General features: G+C 22.8%; 8 protein-coding genes across 8 annotated transcripts; 3 read left to right on the top strand and 5 right to left on the bottom strand.

Moving 5' to 3' along the window:
* Positions 1–245: 245 nt before the first annotated feature.
* On the bottom strand, positions 246–1074 carry PBANKA_1350000 (conserved protein, unknown function; the record flags this gene model as incomplete). Its single annotated transcript, XM_034567129.1, has 3 exons — positions 246–434; positions 613–887; positions 1041–1074. The coding sequence occupies 3 exons, from the start codon at positions 1072–1074 to the stop codon at positions 246–248; spliced, it is 498 nt and encodes a 165-aa protein (XP_034423657.1).
* Positions 1075–1809: 735 nt separating this feature from the next.
* Positions 1810–3408, bottom strand: PBANKA_1349900 (conserved Plasmodium protein, unknown function; the record flags this gene model as incomplete). The annotated part of the gene is made up of 3 exons (XM_034567128.1): positions 1810–1926; positions 2074–2798; positions 2934–3408. The coding sequence occupies 3 exons, from the start codon at positions 3406–3408 to the stop codon at positions 1810–1812; spliced, it is 1317 nt and encodes a 438-aa protein (XP_034423656.1).
* Positions 3409–6416: 3008 nt separating this feature from the next.
* Positions 6417–8237, top strand: PBANKA_1349800 (sporozoite surface protein 2; the record flags this gene model as incomplete). Its single annotated transcript, XM_034567127.1, has 1 exon — positions 6417–8237. The coding sequence occupies one exon, from the start codon at positions 6417–6419 to the stop codon at positions 8235–8237; it is 1821 nt and encodes a 606-aa protein (XP_034423655.1).
* A 615-nt stretch (positions 8238–8852) lies between these two features.
* PBANKA_1349700 (conserved Plasmodium protein, unknown function) lies at positions 8853–10895 on the bottom strand (the record flags this gene model as incomplete). Its single annotated transcript, XM_034567126.1, has 1 exon — positions 8853–10895. The coding sequence occupies one exon, from the start codon at positions 10893–10895 to the stop codon at positions 8853–8855; it is 2043 nt and encodes a 680-aa protein (XP_034423654.1).
* Positions 10896–11394: 499 nt separating this feature from the next.
* PBANKA_1349600 (conserved oligomeric Golgi complex subunit 3, putative) lies at positions 11395–15549 on the top strand (the record flags this gene model as incomplete). The annotated part of the gene is made up of 3 exons (XM_034567125.1): positions 11395–14701; positions 14818–15268; positions 15375–15549. 3 exons carry the CDS (start codon positions 11395–11397, stop codon positions 15547–15549), a joined length of 3933 nt encoding a protein of 1310 aa, XP_034423653.1.
* Positions 15550–15912: 363 nt separating this feature from the next.
* PBANKA_1349500 (conserved Plasmodium protein, unknown function) lies at positions 15913–17101 on the bottom strand (the record flags this gene model as incomplete). The annotated part of the gene is made up of 2 exons (XM_034567124.1): positions 15913–16829; positions 16921–17101. 2 exons carry the CDS (start codon positions 17099–17101, stop codon positions 15913–15915), a joined length of 1098 nt encoding a protein of 365 aa, XP_034423652.1.
* A 959-nt stretch (positions 17102–18060) lies between these two features.
* Positions 18061–19780, bottom strand: PBANKA_1349400 (DNA replication complex GINS protein, putative; the record flags this gene model as incomplete). The annotated part of the gene is made up of 3 exons (XM_034567123.1): positions 18061–18332; positions 18465–18762; positions 18842–19780. The coding sequence occupies 3 exons, from the start codon at positions 19778–19780 to the stop codon at positions 18061–18063; spliced, it is 1509 nt and encodes a 502-aa protein (XP_034423651.1).
* A 1759-nt stretch (positions 19781–21539) lies between these two features.
* Positions 21540–22211, top strand: PBANKA_1349300 (conserved Plasmodium protein, unknown function; the record flags this gene model as incomplete). Its single annotated transcript, XM_034567122.1, has 1 exon — positions 21540–22211. The coding sequence occupies one exon, from the start codon at positions 21540–21542 to the stop codon at positions 22209–22211; it is 672 nt and encodes a 223-aa protein (XP_034423650.1).
* Between the last annotated feature and the right edge of the window lie 399 nt (positions 22212–22610).

The following is a 22610-nucleotide window of genomic DNA, read 5'->3' as shown; positions in this document are numbered from 1 at the left end:
TGTTACAAATAGTTCACATAAATATGTACAACAGTTTAATCGGATTGCTCAAATGAACTATAAGGAAGATAAACTAAATATGAATATATCATAAAAAGTTTGTATATCCGTTAAATGGCGGTACGTAAAAGTTTCCACTGCACACACATGCATATATTATATATATTATGTATTATATTATATATATATACATGTTTTATGTGGATGTGGTGTGTGTAAGGTTAAAATGTTTGAATAGTTTGTCCTTAAATTTTTTTCGCAAATTCTTCGAGCTGATGTTTTATGGTGTTCATGTTTTTTAATAGGCTCTCAAATTCAGGCTTATTAAAAAGTAATATACCTTTATTTTTGCAGCATATACATAAATTAGGCTCCTTTTCATTAATACCTTTTGATCTATTAAACACAAACAACGTCCTTCCGTATGCTCCAAGCTATCAATTGGTCATTATTTTATTGTGATTAATTTGGTATGAAATAGAAAGAAAAAATGTAAAAAAAATAGATAAATAATAAATTCGATTTTCTTATTAACATGCATTATAAGCGCAAACATAATATATCCAAGAAAAATGATCACATATATATTTCAACCAAGTTTTTTCGAATTACCTTTTCGTCGTCTACGACTTTTATTCTATTTCTTGGTGGCCATCCATAATATGAATTATATCCCTTTTTTGATGTTTCCCTTTTAACGATTTCTCTAAATTTTTTTAACGATTTTTTTAAACTCTCTTTTGTCTTTACTGCTTTTAATACTTCATATTTTTCATATATATCTGGATCCTCAGTATTTATCCCTTTTCTATTTGCTTCAATATTATCCATATCATATATATTCAGTATATTATTTGTTGTTGTAAAGGACCTTTTATTTATTATATCTATTAAAAAGTTAAATTATAATAATTATGGATATTCAAATGGCTTTATAGTTTACAGCATATGCGATAAAAAAATACACACATTAGCAATTCAAACTATTATATTATGCTATACTATATTAATTATTTTTTTATTCTTTCTGTTTTAATTACCAATAATTGGCCTTCGTAAAAGGGAAGAAATCATCTTTGTGTATATTTCTGAGTTTTTTTATTTATAGAAAAATAAACGTTTCTTTTTTTTATAGCATTTCACCTTATTTTTGTGATTTTATTCTGTTAATTTTATTTATATATAAAAAGGGATAATTTAATAATATTATACAACTAAAAAAAACATGTTAGTTTTTCGTTCTTTTTAAATTTAATAAAGGTAACAAATAATAAATGTATTATTTTCACTATTTTATTATTTTTATTTATTTTATTTTTCATATTTTTTTAGAACAATAAAACAGTACACAATATATACACATAATATTTTTTTTTTTTTTTGGAAAAATGTGGCATTTTCTCTTTTTTTCGAAATTGTAAATTAAAATGAACAATACCGTTTTAATCCTTAAACAAGTGTTTACAATTTTTTGAAAAAAAATAATAAATAAAATAAGCCACAATAATGAAATAGTAGAAAAATAGAAATACTTATTGGTCACAAGTATAATTAATATGACCAAAAATTTAAAGAAAGAATGCAAAACACATTTTATTTATTTTATTGTAAAAAAAAATAACATAGATAACACAAAAATGCATTAATTAAAAAAGGAAGTAATGAAGAGTGATAGACAATATATGCCTAGTGAGAATTTACACAAAACATTATAACAATAAAACACTAAAAAATAGTGAATATCACATATATGAAATGTAAATGGAATTTGCACTGCTATATAATACGATGTGAAATATTAATACCCAGTTAGAGCATTTCATAGTTATCTTCCCTTTCAAAGGCACTCAAACTGTATAAATACTCCCGATTTTCGTCAATATTTTGACATATTTCTGATGTTGTGCTCTTCAATTCCGTTATATGCTAAAGAAGGAAACATTAAAAATAAATGTTTAAGTTTGTAAATGCATGTATATATATTCTCCCTTTTTTGCAATGGTTATCATATTTATGAACAAGTTTCGAAATTTGAAGGTAAGGATATGTTCTCGGTTTTCTTTTAAAATTTACCTGTTCATTTTTTTCAATCGTATTCTTTAAATTAGTTGTAAATTCTTTATCTGTATAAAGAAAGTTTTGAACATGTCTTTTTTCCCTTACAAATTCCTCAATGTTTTGATTTATTTTTTGAAGTTGTGCGTCTATGCTAAATGAATTAAAAAGATCCAAAATTTCAATAAGTTTGAATTTACTAAATTCATATTTATTTGAAAAAAAAGAAGAATTATTTTTTAATATAAAAAGCTTGTCAAGTATATCTAATCTAAATAATAATCTTTGTATAATTCTTTGAGCTTTTATTTTAATTTCTGCAAAATTGTTTTTTATTATATTTAAAATGAATAAAAGATTTTCATTATTTTTTCTAATAATTAGCTTTCTTTTTTTAAGTATTTTAATATTTTTTTCGTGATCATTTAAAATCATTTTTATTTTATTTAAATCATATATAGGTACAATACAATAATTATTTTTATCTGGATTTTTTTGAATAGCTTTAAAATATTTATTTAGCAACTCTTTAGACATTAAATATTCATGTTTGTAAATATTATTACTCCATATCATGTTACAAAACGAGCTTAAAAGTACTGAGTTTAAAACTCGATTTTTTGATTCACTTACATCATCTTTTAAATAAATAAAATTCATAATGTAGGGGTTTTTTTCAAATATGTATGTTTCCAGATATGACTTGCAAAGGTGAATTTTCCCAAGCTTCATAGATATTTCCTCTAAAAGGGGACAAAAAAGTATATACCCACTGTATGTATAAATATGTATATATAGACAAATATATAGATGCACGCATGTACCCACATATGTATTTATGCATCAGGGAGTGGGGTCATGCCCTCTTAATTTTTTACCACACAATTGTTCTGTTAGTGATTGCCTTATCTTTAGGGAACTATTAAAATTAAATTTGGTTTCTAATGTGATGTTTCCATTATTATTTTTTTTTAAATAACAATTTTCCGTTTTTTCTTGTGATTCATTATTTTTATTATTATTGGCATTGTTAGAAATATCATTATTCGATTTTATGAGATTATTTAAATTGTCTTGGGACGGGTTTATACGATTATTTATCACATTATTTGAGTTGTTTTTAAAAGGTTGTTCTTCTCCTGATATTAAATTAGTTTTTTCATTAAATAGGGTAGTTTGATTATTTGTTATATTAAAAGAGTTTGGAATAACGTCTGTTTTTCCATTTTCCAATTTATTTGAAAAACCAGTTTGTTGGTTTATTTGAAAAGTTTCATTTATTGTATTATTTCCACTTTCTTTATTTTTATCACTAAGTGTGAACCCATTTAACATAGCCATATTTTTATGCATACATACATATATGCATAAATTTCTTGTAAGGATATATTTTTCAAATTTTTAAATGAATGCTAAAGTTACTAATAAACGATTCCTCATATTTCCCCACTAAATTTTAATTATATAAAATTAAGAAAAACAAAATTATGCATATTCTTTATATAAACATACATGTGCTATAGTTTGAGTTCATCAAAATTAAAATAAAAAAAAATCTTAATATCAAGACCAGCCTTCTTTTTACATATATCAATATTTTATATTTTGTTCCAATTATTTACCAATAAACGAAATAAATTTGTTATAAAAAAAATTAAAATATGAAAATTATAGAAATAGCAAGTTAAACTTATTAAAAATAAATTATTCGAATACCGTAAAATTTATTTATATATTATGTTCATATCCATTGTATATATTTTGTATTATATATATATATTTTTTTTTTTCAAAAAATTTCCATATTTTTAATTATAATAGAAAATTTCCATTCCAAGGTTGGAAAAAAAAAATTAAAAATTAACGTGTTTATTCTCAGCACTGACTTAAGATGTTTAAATGTTCTATATGGTTATTATTTTATTATGTTTTACTTTTCCCCCTTTTCAATATATATCATAAAATAATATAAATGGAATTTATTACGCTTACATTTGTTAACAATACTATTGAGATTGGGACAATATTTTTTATATTGATGAGTTATATCTGATTTATAAAATGAATATATATACATTTGAAAATTATTTAAAAGGATAAATCCTTTCTTAATGTAAAACATTATTACTCGTTTTTAATTTTTTTATTTACTATTTTCATTATGTCAATATAGAAAAAGATGAAATAATTTAATTTGAAGATATTTATTTTTAAACACACATGTATAAAATAGAACATTAAAACAATTTGATGAAATTATTTTAAATAAATAATTTAAAAAATATGCATAAAGGATTATTTTTATTTAATTGTCTGTTTATTTCCACTTTTTTTGTATTTCTTATTAAATAATCAAATTGGAGGTATCCATTAATATATATCCTCTTCTATATCTTTCATATTACACAACAATTTTTAATGAACAATAAAAGCTATCGAAAACGAACACACATATATATATATATGGGCACCCTTTTTTGCGGAAATACAAAATGGGGTTATACAATTGTTCCATATAAGATATTCATTTTCTCATATTTTTTTACAACAATTGGTATTAAAAAATGTTATAAAAAAATAATATTTATTACATACATTTTGCAATTGCTCAAAAAATGCTTGAAATAATTCGATCAAATTAAAGAGCAAAAGTTCACTATATATTTATATATCCTCAAATTATTATATTTTTAAAAACAAAAGTACAACATAAAAGGAACTGAATGTGTTAAAAGAAAACACATTGGTTAAATAGGTTTACTTGAAAATTGTTTTTTTAAAATTGCCCCCTTTTTTGTGTTCAAAAAATATACAAATTTTTATTGAATTATATGAACATAAAAATAATTTATATATTATTTAAATATGGGTAGGGGAAATTGTCTTACCCATATTATTCCTACATATATTGAAAGAAAATGTGGTGGATATTATTTATGAGTATATATGTATGTATATGCATACAATTTTTATTTTTTCTCTTTTTTTACTCATTAACCAAATTTTTACGTCACTCTTCCTTGTTGTAACATTTATACAAGGTAACCTTCAAAAAAATATATATATACAAAATATAAATTGAGATAATAAATAAATGAATAAACCGAAAAAGAAATAAAATACAAAATATAAGCCTATTTTATACAACAAATATATGTATATAAATATTGTTTATTTATGTAATAATAAAATTAAATTGCCATAAAAATTGTGTAAATTTATATTTATTCAATGGAGGCCTATATGCAGGTATTTATATTTAATAAAATTATGCATGCTAATTGAATACATGTAAAAAAGAGAAATTCCTTCGTTTTATAATTTATAAAGCTATAAAAAATAAACAAAAAATGGTTAAATGATAATTTATATATAACATCTCTTTTATTATTTTTTTGTATATTCATTTATTTTTCCATACTACACATATATTACTTTTTACATGTGCATATAATAAAATTTGTTGGTTGTAATAATTAGCTCGATATTTTAAACCTTTAATTATTTAATTTTTACATGTAGCTCATATTAATACACATAATGTCTTCCACAAAATTGATCTAATATATTTCCTAAATATGTTACAACATATATCCATAAAATCCATACATGTGGTATATTTAATAATAATTTCTGATATAAATCCAGACAACTTTTTTATATATTAAAGCCATTTAAAAAAGTAAATTTTATAAATTATGTTTGAATTTTCTCTATATACATATATATATATATATATATATATATACACTTGCTTTTATCGATTAAAAAAATTTATAATGTTCATTATATTTATTTTTTAACAATTAAAAATATATAAAATGTACATCTTGTGCTTGAAGCATCATTTTTTATATTTAACTGTTGTATCTTTTTTTACATATATTTGTTCACATCCATTGGAATGATATTAAATAATATAATTTTCGAAGAGAAGTATTCTTAAATTCTTTTTTTAGTGATTGCATTGTTTTTATGATATATATTAACACTCATAAAATATATATTTGTTGAGTGTTGCCAGTTGGATAAACTAGCTATATTTTTAAATGCTAAATATATTTTTTTTAAATTGGTTATTATAATACCACAATTCGTATTATATGCGTATGTGTATATATATAACGGAAAAAAAGGAAAACATTTAATTTCCTCAGACGTTATTGAAGTAAATTAACTATATATAAATTTTGTATAAGAAAAGGTAACTATATATACATAATTGCAAACGCATAGACATGTTTATATATGGCCAAATAGTAAATATAAAATAACTTTTCACTATTATTTTCATACATATATTATAATACATACATAGACACATAATTTGCCCATTTTCCCTTTCCCTTATAAAAAGAAATATGAAGCTCTTAGGAAATAGTAAATATTTTTTTGTTGTGCTTTTATTATGCATAAGTGTGTTTCTTAATGGTCAGGAAATTCTTGACGAAATAAAGTATAGTGAAGAAGTATGTAACGAACAAATCGACCTTCATATATTATTGGATGGCTCAGGAAGTATTGGTCATAGCAATTGGATTAGTCATGTTATTCCAATGCTCACTACTTTGGTTGATAACTTAAATATTTCAAGAGATGAAATTAATATATCTATGACACTTTTTTCAACATATGCACGTGAATTAGTCAGACTTAAAAGATATGGATCGACTAGTAAAGCCTCGCTACGTTTTATAATTGCACAACTTCAAAATAATTATTCACCACATGGTACTACAAATTTAACGAGTGCATTATTGAATGTTGATAATTTAATTCAAAAAAAAATGAATCGGCCCAATGCAATACAATTAGTTATTATATTAACAGATGGTATCCCAAATAATTTAAAGAAATCTACTACGGTTGTAAATCAATTAAAAAAAAAAGATGTAAACGTTGCAATCATAGGCGTTGGTGCAGGTGTTAATAATATGTTTAATAGAATTTTAGTTGGATGTGGTAAACTCGGACCATGTCCATACTACTCTTATGGTAGTTGGGATCAAGCCCAAACTATGATAAAACCTTTTCTTTCTAAAGTTTGTCAGGAAGTAGAAAAAGTTGCTCTTTGTGGAAAATGGGAAGAATGGAGTGAATGTTCTACTACATGTGACAATGGAACAAAAATTAGAAAAAGAAAAGTATTACATCCTAATTGTGCTGGAGAGATGACTGCCCCATGTAAGGTTCGTGATTGCCCACCAAAACCGGTAGCTCCTCCTGTCATTCCTATTAAAGTTCCAGATGTGCCAGTAAAACCTGTAGAACCTATAGAACCAGCAGAACCAGCAGAACCAGCAGAACCAGCAGAACCAGCAGAACCAGCAGAACCAGCAGAACCAGCAGAACCAGCAGAACCAGCAGAACCAGCAGAACCAGCAGAACCAGCAGAACCAGCAGAACCAGCAGAACCAGCAGAACCAGCAGAGCCAGCAGAACCAGCAGAACCAGCAAAACCAGCAGAACCAGCAGAACCAGCAGAACCAGCAGAGCCAGCAGAACCAGTCAACCCAGATAATCCAATTTTACCAATAAAACCAGAAGAGCCATCAGGGGGTGCAGAACCATTAAATCCAGAAGTTGAAAATCCATTTATAATACCAGATGAACCTATAGAACCCATAATAGCTCCAGGTGCAGTACCAGATAAACCTATCATCCCAGAAGAGAGTAATGAACTCCCAAACAATCTACCAGAAAGTCCATCTGACTCACAAGTAGAATATCCCAGACCAAATGATAATGGTGATAATTCAAATAATACGATAAACTCAAACAAAAATATACCCAATAAGCATGTACCACCAACGGATGATAACCCATATAAAGGTCAAGAAGAAAGAATACCAAAACCTCATCGATCAAATGATGAATATATATATTATAATAATGCAAATAATAATGATAAACTTGAACCTGAAATTCCAAGTAAAGATTATGAAGAGAATAAAAGTAAAAAGCAGTCTAAATCTAATAACGGATATAAAATTGCTGGTGGTATTATTGGAGGATTAGCTATAATTGGATGCATAGGTGTTGGTTATAATTTTATAGCAGGAAGTAGCGCTGCAGCAATGGCTGGAGAAGCTGCACCTTTTGAAGATGTAATGGCAGATGATGAAAAGGGTATTGTTGAAAACGAGCAGTTTAAATTACCTGAAGATAATGACTGGAACTAATTTTAATAAACATATATATCTAGATGATTATTCTTATGTTACATATAAATATGATATATGTTTGTCTTTTTTTTGCTTTTAAATATTATCTATGATTATATATATATATATAATATGCCTTTAAATAATAAACTCATAAACTCGTTTGTCTTTAAATTGTTTTTGTGTTTTTTTACACTCTCTTTTTTTTCCTGTTTTTGTTCCCTTCTTTTGTATGATTAAGTTATTTTAAATTAACAGTTTGATAAATTGCCATCTTTTTATGTTATTTATTCAATTATATATTCATTTATTTTCAATATTATGTTTTAACTATTTTTTTTAACTAATTTCGCCGTTATAATATATATATTTATTTATACCCAAATATTTAGTGGTTACAATTATTCTTAATATAAAAAAAAGGAAACTTTAAAAGTTGATAATATTTTTAGGTTTGTATATATACACGTATTTACTATTTCCAAAAGAATTATGGATAAAACAAAAAAGTGATAATACATAATAAAATGAATTGGTAAAAAAATAGGCAAATCATTAATGCAGCGATGAAAAGGAAATAAACAAAATGTAATTATTTTAAAATTTACGAAACAAAAATAATACTCTTAAGTTTTATGAATTAAAAAGTGTGATAAAAAAAAACGATGGAATGTTAAAAAAGAGAATATCTAAAGTTGGTTCATGATTTTTTGAAGTATTATCATCCTTATTATACATATCTGAAATTGTTAATTTTTCATATATACTTTTCGAAAATTCATAATTGTGTATTTTCATATCTGTGTTATTATGTCTGGAGTCATTTATTATATTATTTGTGTAAAAATTAAGATGATATATTTTTAGCATATTTGACAAATTGTCAAATTCGTTGTATTCTGTTTTTGAAAAAATATGAGCATTTTTTTTAATATTATTATTCTCTTTCATTTTACAAAAAAATAAGAATCGATTTTTTTTTTTTAAATCATTAAAATTAATTTTATTTTTAAGAGAATCAATATCATTTTCCAATTTACTTTCATTTTCTTCGTTATTTGTAGTTGCACGTGTCCATTTTTTGTTTGGAGCATATAAATTTATTAGTTCTTTTTTGCTTAATTCTTTATTTTGTAAATTTGTTAATTTTGAGTATTGTCTATATATTTCATCCATTTTTTTGTCGTTCATATTATTAGGAAAAGAAATAATATTGTTATTTGTATCAATACGTTTACTTTTACTTTTATAAAAAATCGAATAAAATTCTAATAACGCCATTACCTCTACCTTTTCATAATTTGAAGTATCATATAATGCAAATAAATTTATAATGCTCCCTTCTATATCGCTTATTTTACATCTTTCTTTTCCATATTGTATATTATCAATAATGTTTTCATTTCTCTCTTTACTTATGTTATATCTCATTTTAGTTATAGCTCGTGTTTCCTCCATTTCTTCATCTAAATCTTTTATTTCAAGATGCTTATTAATTTTTCTTATATCAGATTCAGTATGAATATATTCACAAGAGCTGTCCGAGTAATTATCATAATTGTTAACCTGCCCAAATATTTTTTTTTTTTCAAAATTGTCTATAATTCCATCTATTTTCATATCATTATATATCGTGAATTTATGTTGGTCATATTCATCATTTTTATGTTCTAAAAAATTAATACGAATTGCATCGAATTCATTTTTTGTAATATTTTTTATACTTGTTTTTTCCTTATCAAAAAAAGCCCCTTCAAAATTATTTTTGGGTTTATATATTTCTTTAATTTTTTTTTCAAATTCTTTTTGTTCTTTTAACTTAAATGAAATAATACGATTTCTTCTGGACAAAATATTTAAATATTCATTTTGTAAACGTTCATTATTGTTTTCTTTGTATATTATTTCATTTTTTCTTACTTGATCAAATATGCCTGGTAATTTAGGTCCGATTTCTCGACACTTATTTTCTACACATTTGTTTATTTTTTTTTCTACAAAATTCGACTTATAAGTTTTCTTTTCTTTGTGCTTTACTAAATTTACTTCTTTATCTTCTACTATTTCACATTTCAAATCTATATTTGTTTTAAAATAGTTCATATCCTGGCTCTGAGAATAATTATTAGGATCCTTATTGGATTGTAAAGAAGATTCGCATTTATATCGGGATTCAGTTTGTTTGTTACAATTTTTTGAAAAATTACTTATATTACTATTGTTATAATATTCTATCTCATTTATGCGTATCCCTATTGGTATGCCGTCTATATAATTATGTTTTCTCAACAGTTCATAAGAAATGCTGTCATTGAAAAAGGTAAAATTTATATTATCTGTGTAGCTATTTTGTTCTTGAAAATTATCATTGGTGTATATATCCTCATATATATTATCATATTGATCAATATAATCATATATGTTTTTTGTTATTTTATTTTTATTTTTATTATATATACTTGATATATAATTACAAGGCTTAAAACCCTCGTCGTCCTCTTTCAAAATTCTTTTCCTTTTTTTTTTTTTTTCATTTTTAATTTTTTCTAAATCTACTAATTTTTTATAATAAACATATAAATCATATTCATCATAATTTTTATTTTTTTTTCTTAATTCTTTTTTTACTTCATTTAAGTCAATGTCACTAATTTTTGTTCCTAAGAAGTTAGCCATGTTTGCTTAATATGTATTATCATTTTATTCAAAATTTTGATAAATATAAAGTGAAAAAAATTTGTGTATTAAAATTTTTTATTGATAAGTACTAGAATGACTACACGCATGGATCACAAAAAATGTGATCATCAAAAAATAAAAAAGATTGAATTATTTTATTAATATTTTTTTTTTGTGAAATTTCCGTAGGGTTAATATTTGCTTAACCTTTTCTAATTCTTTGCACTTTAAAAAATTATATAACAATTGTTTAGAACGCTGATAGATATTTATAAGAATATTTATCGATAAAAACAAGCCATCCTTTTTGTTTTTATTTCTGTTTATTACTATTTCAGTAAATAAAAATCAGTTGCGAAATTAACAAATATCAATAAAATACATAAATAAATATTGCCATAATATATGTAGGTTTCCTGAGAAAACATGATAGGTCATATAAAAAGCGCATAAATCCTTAAATTGATTTAAAAGGTATAAAATAAATATAATTGACATGTGTGTGAATGAAATGGAGGAACATGATCCAAACGATGAATTATATTCCAAACTTTATGAATATATAAATCAGATTGGGAATGTTTCATGTTATGACGGAAATAATAATTTTAAAAATGAAGAAAAAAAAAAAAAAACATATACCAGTTTTCAGTTCAATATTGATAAACTTTATTGCCACGATAGAGAAAGCAAAAATGAAATGGTGAAATATGAGGATTTGTTTATGGAAATAGAAAACTATTATTTATTTTATAAACTTAATAGAAAATTTGAAGAGTATAAAAATATTAAAGAAATTGAAATAATAAAAAATAAAAGGACATCAAATTCAGAAGAAATAGTTAAAAAAATTCATGCCATATTAAACTACCATCAGGCTATAAAAGATGAATTGAATATACTAGTACAAAATAAACATTCTATTTATAAAACTTTTTATTCTATATTTTTAAATTATTATGATAAATATTCTCAAATAAAACAAATTAAATTAAATAAAAACAAAATAATACATCATTTAAGACATTACACAAATGCCGAGCGATTTGAAGCTATTATAAATAATATAGAAACTAATGGATATCAATATTTTATAGATATATTTAACAGATTACAATTTGATGATGATCAAACTAGTAACAATTCAATCAGTACTGATACTACTATTTCCAGTTCAGATAATAGTTATATTAGTGAAATTGAACAAGTCGATAAAGCTGATAAATATAGCATATATAATAGTAGCCCATATGATGGAGTTAGCGAGCTTTTGCAAAACACCGAATGGGACGTAGATCAATATGACCTGTCTAGTGATATAGAAATTGAAGATAAAGAAGGAAATGAATTTGACGGGAATAGAGAAGAAATTGTAGATCCTATTAAAAAAAAAAATTCTAATATTGTGACAAACAAATTTCAAAAGAAATATCAAAAAAAAATATATAGTAAGGATAAACTGGATAGTAAAAAATATGATACATTTATAAACAATTTTCCAAAAAAATTTTATAAAAAAAATGGAATAAAAAAAAAGACAAATGTTAAAAAAAACGAAATTTATTATATGCTCCAATCTTCGGAAAAGGCTATAAAATTTTTTAAAAAAAATCCAACTTATTTTAACGCAAAAAACAAGCTAACCAAATATCAATATATTATTAAACGGATACTAAAATATGTTATAAATATGTTTAGGGATGTTTTAAATAACACAGATTTAAATATTCCATATAAAAAAAACTGTGATGACCAAAATAATATATATGATATCATGCCTTATGAACAAGAAATAAAATATGATCATATAAATATGAACACTTCCAACAATAATAATATATTATTTAATCATCAAATTCGAAAAAAAAATAATATAAATGAAGAAAATAATTACAATCCATCATTATTGCATACAGATAAATATACACACAAAAAAAAGCAAGATGTTACTATTACTTCAGCACAAAATAATATAACCAAGATAACCCATCCTGATTCTGATTCTAAAACTTTATTTGACGTTGAAAAAAATGCAAAGGAAATAAAAAAAATGGTATGTACGAATAGCCATGAAAATAAGTGCAATATAAAAAGAGAAGAATGTGCCGAACAATATGTAGAAAATATGTATAATAGTGATGCAAATGATAATAGCGAGGATAACAAATATAGAGATATACATACAGAAAAAGAAGGAACAAAACGTACCCCCATAAAAAATGACGAAATAAAAAGCGGCGAAATTAGTCATGAAAAGTGCAAATCAGGATATCTAGAAAATATTGTGAAAAATACGTCTATATTTCATACAAATGATGAACAAGAAATTGACAAAATTTATAATAATGTGAATATAATATATTTCAATAAGCATATAAATGTGATAGAATATTATGATAAATATAAAATAAAATGTAGTTGTGTAAAAGATATAATACATTTTATATATTTAAAATTCCAAGATGAAAATGAGTTGTATATTGATGAATATAATTCTTTAGAAAGTTTATATGTAAGTTCAAGATTAAAAATATTAAATAATAATTTATTAAAAATTTTCGACAAATTCTCAAAAAATTATATTCCTAAATATACAAAAAATATATGCTTATTAGCTATATATATAACAAAATTAGAAGTAGACTTATACCACTCCATATTTAACAATAATTTAAATACATCTATAAATATTATATTGAATAATATTGGGTTGGCTATATATGATAATGTTAATCAAACTATTTACCAATTAAATAATATCAAAATTATTAGAAAAATCATTCAAATACTATATTTAGATATTATTGAAATATATACAGATAATATATATAATATAATAAGAGATTATTTTAAAAAATTGTCTAATATACTAAAAGAAAGATTGCTATATATTGTAGAAATGCATATGTCATACTATACAAAAAATATTAATTCATATATTCCCTATATTTGTTTTAAACCCGTTAAGAAAAAATTTATTAATATAATTAGCGATTTTTTTGCGACATCCTATAGAGATGGTAATACTGGAATAAATAAAGAAACAGAAATAAATGAAAATATAAAATATGAATATAAAACAAGTCAAAATATAAGCACTAACAACGATAAAGAAAAGGAATTTCAATTTGAAACATCATCTAGTGATAGTGCAGGAAGTGGTGATAATAATAATTATATGGAACACACATATAATATAAATATGTTAAATGAAAAAAATGTGTATAAAAATTTTAATTTTTCCAATTTTCAATTTAGTAAAGATAGCACTTTACCATTAGCAGGTATAAATGTTAATATAATTGGAACTATTTTAATTTTAAAAACATTGAATTATATAATAGAGCAAAATATATTTATGGATATTTTTAAAGAATGCTTAATAAATTCATTTAATTCTTTAACACATATATATAAAGAAAACACAAAAAATAATGACGATACCGGAAAAAATGATAATAGTAGCAATACTATTAATACTGATTTATTTTTTATTAAAAATTTGAGCTTTTTAATTTATTTATTTTATAATGTGACTAACGATACAGATTATTTTAAATTATATCTAAATCAAGAATTAACACATGATTTACTATATCAACAAATAAATAATAAAATAAGGAAAGACAAAGAACCCCCCAAAATACGAGATATCACCAATCTAACACAAGGACAGGAATATTCTATATTTTATTTTATTAAAAAAGTTTATAATATATCTTCTACAGATGATATTCAATATAAAATATTATCATCATTTAATCAGTCTATGCATAATTTTTTCATCACAACAATTGCTCGAGGTAAGTAGAAAAAAAAAAAAAAAAAAATTATATTGAAATAATTTTTTTTTTTGTATACACTAAAATTGCCCAATACTTTATATTTTTTCCACATTTTAATATATCTATCATTACAGTTTGTTTTCCACTGATTAATATTCTGTCTGTTGAATATAAAGACAAATTATTGGAAAAGGAGGAGAGCATAAAAAATACGATAGAAGAGTTTTTAAATGGTAAAAATGAGCAAGCTGATGATCAGGATAATGGATCATCTAATTATATAAAAATTGATTTTAGTTATTTAAAAAATGTAAATTTTGACTTATTACAAAGCTATGGTAAAAAAATTGAAGAAGAAAATGACGAAAATGAAGAAAATGAAAAAAATGATGATATAAATATTTTAAAAACAAACTTAGACTCATTTAAAAAAGGTCTATATAAATTATTTCCTAAAATATATTTTTATGTTAAATTGTTTATTATTTCAAATGCGGATAATCATTTCAAAGGAAATCAATTTTTTTACTCCCTTTTTAACTACATCATAGGAGTATTGAAATATAAAATTATTTTTTTATTAAGGTAAGATGAAATTTTCATGAATTGGAATACTAACTTTTTATAAAAAATAAAACAAAATTATTTTGTACTAAATTTTGTTTATCCCCCTTTTACTCCCCCTTTTTAGCGAAGTTTATTTATTATTAGGGTATAAATATCCTAAGTGCGTAAAACTAATTTTTGAAGAAAAATATATTGAAGATATTTTCCTTTTTTTAAAATCAAATGATTATTCTTGCAATTTTGAGGATATACAAAAATGCTACGAGTTAAAAAAAAGTTATGATATCTTTTCTGATTAGCAATGTGAATTTTTTTTTATCACGAATACTAAAAAGGGAAAAAAAATAACGACGTAAAAATGGTGAAGCAAATAATCTTAATTAGGAAATTCGAGAAATCGCACACAAAAATAAATACTGGTATAAAAATTATTAAATACCTATAATTGTCAAATTTAATTACTAAGCATAACACATGCATATATATATTAACGGAAGCTATGATAATAATAAGAGACGTGAAATTAATATGATATATTAATATATAAATTGTGTCAAAAATAACATGGATATTTGCACACAAGACATTTACTACTTTTGCCCACAATTTTTGTTAATAAAATTAAAATGCTATATTTTTTTTTGTGGTATTATAAAATAATTTTATTCACTTTCTTCAATATGATAATCAATATAATATATTCCTCGATCTGATGAAAAAATAATTTTATTATTTTTGTATCTTATAAAATAAGGCCATTTAAAATAAAAAAGTCCAATAGGTAATTGGATGCATTTATAAAAAATATATGCTGACAAATTAAATATATATATTTGATTTTCAACTAATATGAATAGCATATTTTCTGCTGATTTATAAATGTCTAAAACTTTTGTTTTTAATTTTTTAATTCTATACATATCAACAGCTTTTTTAAAATCAAAGATAATCAAACGTTTTCCATTTTTTGCGACTATAATTTTTTCATCGTCTAAAAATTTTCCATGACTAATAAACTTTGAAGAAAAGTCTACACAAAAAATTAATTCATGTTGGCAATGCTCGTCATTTATATAAATCTGTAAAACTCTTATATGACATTTTCCAAAATTGTTTTTATAACATAATAAATAATTTGTGTTAAAATCAAATATAACAATATTTTTTAAAAAATTTTTATAAAAATAACTTATATAATTATTTGTAATATCATATATAAATAAACTTTTTGAATTATTAAATAAAATCAAATTTTCAAAAGATATAGCTTGTTTATTATTAATTATTTCGATATCTATTCTTCTTATAAAATTATATGTTTTTATACAAAAAACATCAATGCAACTTTCGTAATAAATATATATATATTTTTTGTCAATATAAATTGATTTTATACTATTAGGTCTGAACATGCATAAAATTTGATATTTCTCAAATACTTCATTTTTAATATCATTCTTATTCTTATTTTTATCAAGTTGCTCTGATTTTACATCATCAATTGATACCTCTTTTGTATTTGTTTCTTTGTCTACCTTTTTAGTAATTTTGTGTAAACATACTTTTCCAGTAATAGTCCCTATAAAAAGAAAAATTCATATGAATAAGAGGAAAGAAAACACATATATATATATATACATACAGTAATAGTGTATATAACAATACATTACCTGTGCATATAAAATTATCGTCCGTATATAAAACAACTATTGGATCGGATAACAAAGTTTGAATACAATTATGCAATACAACATTTTCATTTTTCTGTTCAATATTTATTATTTTGGGATAAAAGCAAAAAATTTTTCCCCCTTTAAAACATTTATTCATAAACTCAGTGTCGTTGTCCATTTCCATTTGCTCGGCTTTGTTTTTCACTTTCTCAGTTTTTCTTCTGTTTTTCCCGATTTTTTTTTTATCCTTTTTTTATTTGATCAATATATCTCCACAATGCAATTCGTTACATCTTTAATTTACTCATTCAAAAAAAAGGAAAACACAACAAAAAATTATGAAAACATACTGGAATGACGTATTAAATTGATACAACAAAAAAAAACGTGGAGATTTTCAAACTATAATTTATTCAAATCATTCGACTTAAATTCAATAATTAAATATAAACCATGCTAAAAATAAAAAATAAATTATATATATTAAAATATAAAATATTATAAAGAATATTAAAAATATATTCATTATATGCAATTTTTTTTCTTAAAAAATTATCATTTATTTTAAAGCAGCTGATAATTAAGTGGGAAAAATATTTTGTATGCATTTTATGTATTTTTAATATCAACCGTTTTATGAACATAATAAAAGGAGAACTTTCGAAACTTGCAAAAGCAAGCAAAGTACCAATTACCAAAATATTTTCAAATAATTTAAAATTATTAATGATTGTATATTTTTTATAAGAATTTTTTTATTTATGCATAGTATTAAACTTGTTTTAATTTGTCTGTTACTATATTTTTATTATATATATAATATATTTTTTTCTGGTTAAATAGTACAGTCAAAAAACGTTAAGGGTATAATTAATATCCATAAATAAAATAAAAAACAAAATGGTTATAGATATGCATGTGTAGGCATATACGTATAAATACATAGTGAAAAAAAAAAGGAAAGAGAGAAATATGTTTGTTACAACAAATGCTAAATACTCTCTTAATAGATCAATTATTCATATATATATTTATTTAACTTTTAAAATGTTGTGCATATGCATACAATATCGGTATTAATAGATTTATACCCTTACAAAATTGCCATTGAAAAAAGGAAATAAATGAAAAAAAAAATTATAAATCTTGTAAAATATTATCATCATCATTCTCTTCACCTTTAAGTTCTTTTATGAAAGGCTCAAGTAAATAGGATGTAAAATCAATAGAATTATCATTTTCATTTAAATTTTTATCATACTTCCAAAAACTATATAAAGACAAATTAATTATATATGTTTCAGATAATTGTAAATTTTTTATGTATATATGATTTGTATGAACATTTTGTTCTTCTAATTTTCTTATGATTTTTTCCCTTCGGCAATGTTTAATGTCTTCTACATAACCTGAAAGGGTAATAAAAAAAATAACGAAACCAAATAGTGATATAAGTATATATAAATTTAATAGTAGCTAGCCATAAATAAATTTAATTTTAATTGGTTCCCCACTTTCATAATATGTAAAAAAAATATTACCTGCAACCTTTTCCATATATCTGAAAAAACTTTTTTTTCCAACTGTCTCAATAGGAGTAGACTTTGAAAAAACTTTTTGATCAACAAACATGTAACATATTTCAAAAAAATAAGGTGATGGTAATTCAAATAATTCATCAGGGTTTTTATATTCTTCTTCTTTAATATTTATAAAATTTTTTATATAAAACCAAAATGGAAATTCGACATCAACATAGGTAAATGCTGATAAAGCAATTCCAAGATATATTGGAATCCACTGTCTTTCACCCGCTTTCATTTCTTTTACATCAAATCCCTTTAAACACGAAAAGAAAGTGTATGTGTATATATGAATGTGTAGGCAAGGTAGATGGTGATACTCTAAGATTGTCAACCTCAACAAATTCCATGGAAACGGAAGGGATATCTATCAAGGCTTTGACAACAATGAGTTCTCCTAATGCTTTTTCATATAGAGACATATTTATAGCATTATTTAAAAATAATTTAGCATATTGTAAATTTTGACAACAATAAGAGCAATTAAATTTTAATGGCAAATATTCAATTTCAATATCTGTGTTAATTAATGTTTTATTTATAATAGTAGGCCTACTTATATCAATACTTTCGATATATATATTTTCAAGATTATATGATAAATCATTATTACCTATTTCGATATTATCTAAATATGAATATACATTATGTATATTTTCTCTGCAATTAAAATCGTTGTTTCTTTTTGATCGAATATATACACCATTATTCAATATATACTCATATAAATTATTAGGTTGAGGGATAGAATCAGAAAAAGCAATTAAGGTAGTATATATTTTATAATATCTATCATATATTGCTTTAAATATAATAGTTTTAATTTCTGTTTTATAATTGTCTTCTAAATGATCTAAACTATTTTCTAATTCATATATTGTTGTCTCAATTTTATCAAGTAATGCTTCTGCCATTATTTTGGTATTTTCATCGATTTTTAAATTTCTATTTCCATATAATATTTGATTTCTTAAATATTCTATATAATAAAATGATATACATGCTTCTGTATTTTTATAAGGTAATGATGGGAAATCAACTACTATGTAATTTTCATTATTATTATTAGTACTATTCCCACTTTTATCTTGTTTATTATGTGGTGCTTTTCCATTATAATTTAATCCATCTTCTGAATTATGTGCTCGTCTTGGGTTTTTTCTATCTAAATTAAATAATGATTTTTTTTCATTTGTGTTTTCCCTTCCGTTTGATGTTGATGCTCTTTTTTTGGTTTTGTTTCTTTTTTTAAAAATTGTAAACACACCATCCATATTTTAAAAAAGGAAAGATGTATCGACATTAGTTCTGACTTATCTATCTTCTATATCTGTATATATATAAAACCAAAATTTGTGAGCCATTCAATGCATATATAGTATATATTTTTTCGATGCAAAATAAAAAATTTATTTCATCATTTCATTAATCAACCAAAGAGAATAAGAATGCATTTTTTTTATGATAACGCAACGAACTATAAAAAAAAAAATTAATTCCTTTTAGTATACCATGTGAAATAAATACACATATAACCTCTTATCTATATATAAGGAAAAATATATGTTAAAATATTTATACAAATATGTAGATGTTTTATGTACATAAATATTTTATGCACAAATACGAGAAAAATCTCCAAAGTTTCAAATAAATCTTAGTAATATATAATTAATCCTTTTAAAATATGATTTATTTTATTTCATCTTTTTTATTTTTTTTATTTTTAGAACTTTATAACGATGTACTTTTTAATTTTTTTTATGTGTGCCTTTCTATTATGAAAAATATGCGAAATACCTGGTGAAATTATTTTCCATAAAAGACAAGACAAGAAAAGAAAAAAGAAGCGCCTCGATATATTTTGTTGTTTTTATATTATTAATATATTATTATTTTAATATAAAAATTGTCATAGTTAAAAGTTTATGTATCTTATATAAATAACAAAATCAGAGACGATTTATATTATGCTGAATTTTTCTCTATAGGAATATAAATGAGCCAAACGGAGGGGGATAGAAAATGAACATTTACTAAGAATTGTGATAATAACATTCTACCTTTAAAGCCAAATTAAATAGTGAAATAAAATAAAATAATAATTACCACTTCTGTATTGATGTTTTTCTCTATATCGAATTTAACGAATGGAAAGGGAAATGTTGGAAAAAGCTTGCAAGCTTTATAAAATTTTAAATACAAAATAAATAAAGTAAAAAAATAAAAAAAACACAAATAATTTATGCGTGATTAATGACATGCGGTAACTAAAGATGAAGGGATTTCACGAAACGATTTGCATATGCACACATATCCAACATTTCATTACTTGGCTAGTTTATATGATTTGAAAAATTATTCATAAAAAATTTGTCTTAAATGCATTATACTGTTGTTGGAAAATAATAAAATACATTTTTTTCAAAATTTTTCTTAAAGGTACCAAATAAATAAACAAGTAAAAATACATGGATATAATAAGATGGGCACAACATTCATGATTATTCTTTGATAAGTCTTATAAAAAGTATTTTTAAAATCAATATAATACAATTTGAATTTATTGTAAAAGATATTTTTATATAGACCATATATACACATATACGTTTATTATAATTCTTATTAAAAAGCATTTTTTAAATTATATTTTGTTAGCATGTCCACATATATATATAATATCAATATAGGTTAAAAAATATTTAAGAGAAATTAAGTGGCTCAAAAGAAACTAGCCCACAAAAGAAAAATATATTTTATTTAGCTTTCAATGAGTAGATACAACAACATATCTATAAATGCATGCATGTATAAAAGTTTTTTTTTTTTTTAACTTGATTATTAAATGTTTTTGGTTTTTCTTATTAATTTTATAAAAAAAAAATAAATATAGTCTATTTGAATATAAATTTTTTATATGATTAATTTTTTTATATTATTAATTTTTTTATATGATTAATTTTTTTATATCTTTAATTTGTTACATCTTAAAAATTTTTTATAGCTTTCACATTTTGCACGTGTGTATAAACAATGAAAAGAGGCAGTATATTTTTTTTACTTTCAACATTTTTTATTTTTAATTATGCTCAATCAAGTGACATACCTTTAAATGACTTATCAGAAAGTGAAGAAAATGGACAAGATAATCGTTTAGAAACTACAGATTTAGACCAAACTGATGAAAATGAAAATCATGATTTATTCGAACATCACGAGATCTTTAACATCTTAAGAGAAAATAATGAAGAAATTAAGGATTCAAATCAACCAGACGAAGTAAATGATGAAAGCCCTTCAGATGAAGTTATGGATGCAAATAGACATAATAATGACTATAATAAAATCCAATCAAATATAGAAAAATATACAAAGTTTGATAATATTGATACAGAAACTTTACAAGAAAGTATAAATAATATGATGAACACAGACGGTATGTCTGATTTAATGAAATTTTATTTTGAAAATAGAGACAACAATATAGATAGTAAACAATTGATTGAACAATTACAAAAACTTAATAATAATAAAGAACTATTAAAATCTATCAAACAATTCTTAATTGATAATTATAATGTAATTAAACATCACAATCTTTTAAGCGAGACACAATCGTTAAAAAATTTTGAATCCTTATCTGAACAATCATTGAAAATCATAGATAAAATGATTAATGGTGAATTTAATAAAGATGCAGAATAGATGCATATACATATATTACATATACTCACGGATTTTATGTACGATTTTAGCTAGTACGATTTTGTTATTTCATCATTTTTTTATTATTTTGTTTGTGCTACTTTTATATTTTTTGAACGTATTTTATCAATTTTGATTGTCCATATATATGTAAATTAAACAAGTTAGAAGTTTTATATCATATGTGAATGTATTTTTCTTATAATTTTTTCTTTTTTTTTTTTGAGTTCGTGACAATTTTGAAATGATATGCTATTTGATAAATGTAAAAATAGTCTTAAACATATATATATATATATATATAAATTAATATTCGTAAGAACTTTAAAAATTATAAAGAAAGTTAGACAAATACTATCCTTTTTCGTATATTTCTTTATACATAAAATAAATAAATAA

This window comes from Plasmodium berghei (genome assembly GCF_900002375.2).
Source record: "Plasmodium berghei ANKA genome assembly, chromosome: 13".
In the NCBI taxonomy this organism is placed as follows: domain Eukaryota; phylum Apicomplexa; class Aconoidasida; order Haemosporida; family Plasmodiidae; genus Plasmodium; species Plasmodium berghei.
Note: the sequence above shows the minus strand (reverse complement) of the source record. Positions and strands in the feature narration are given on the sequence as shown.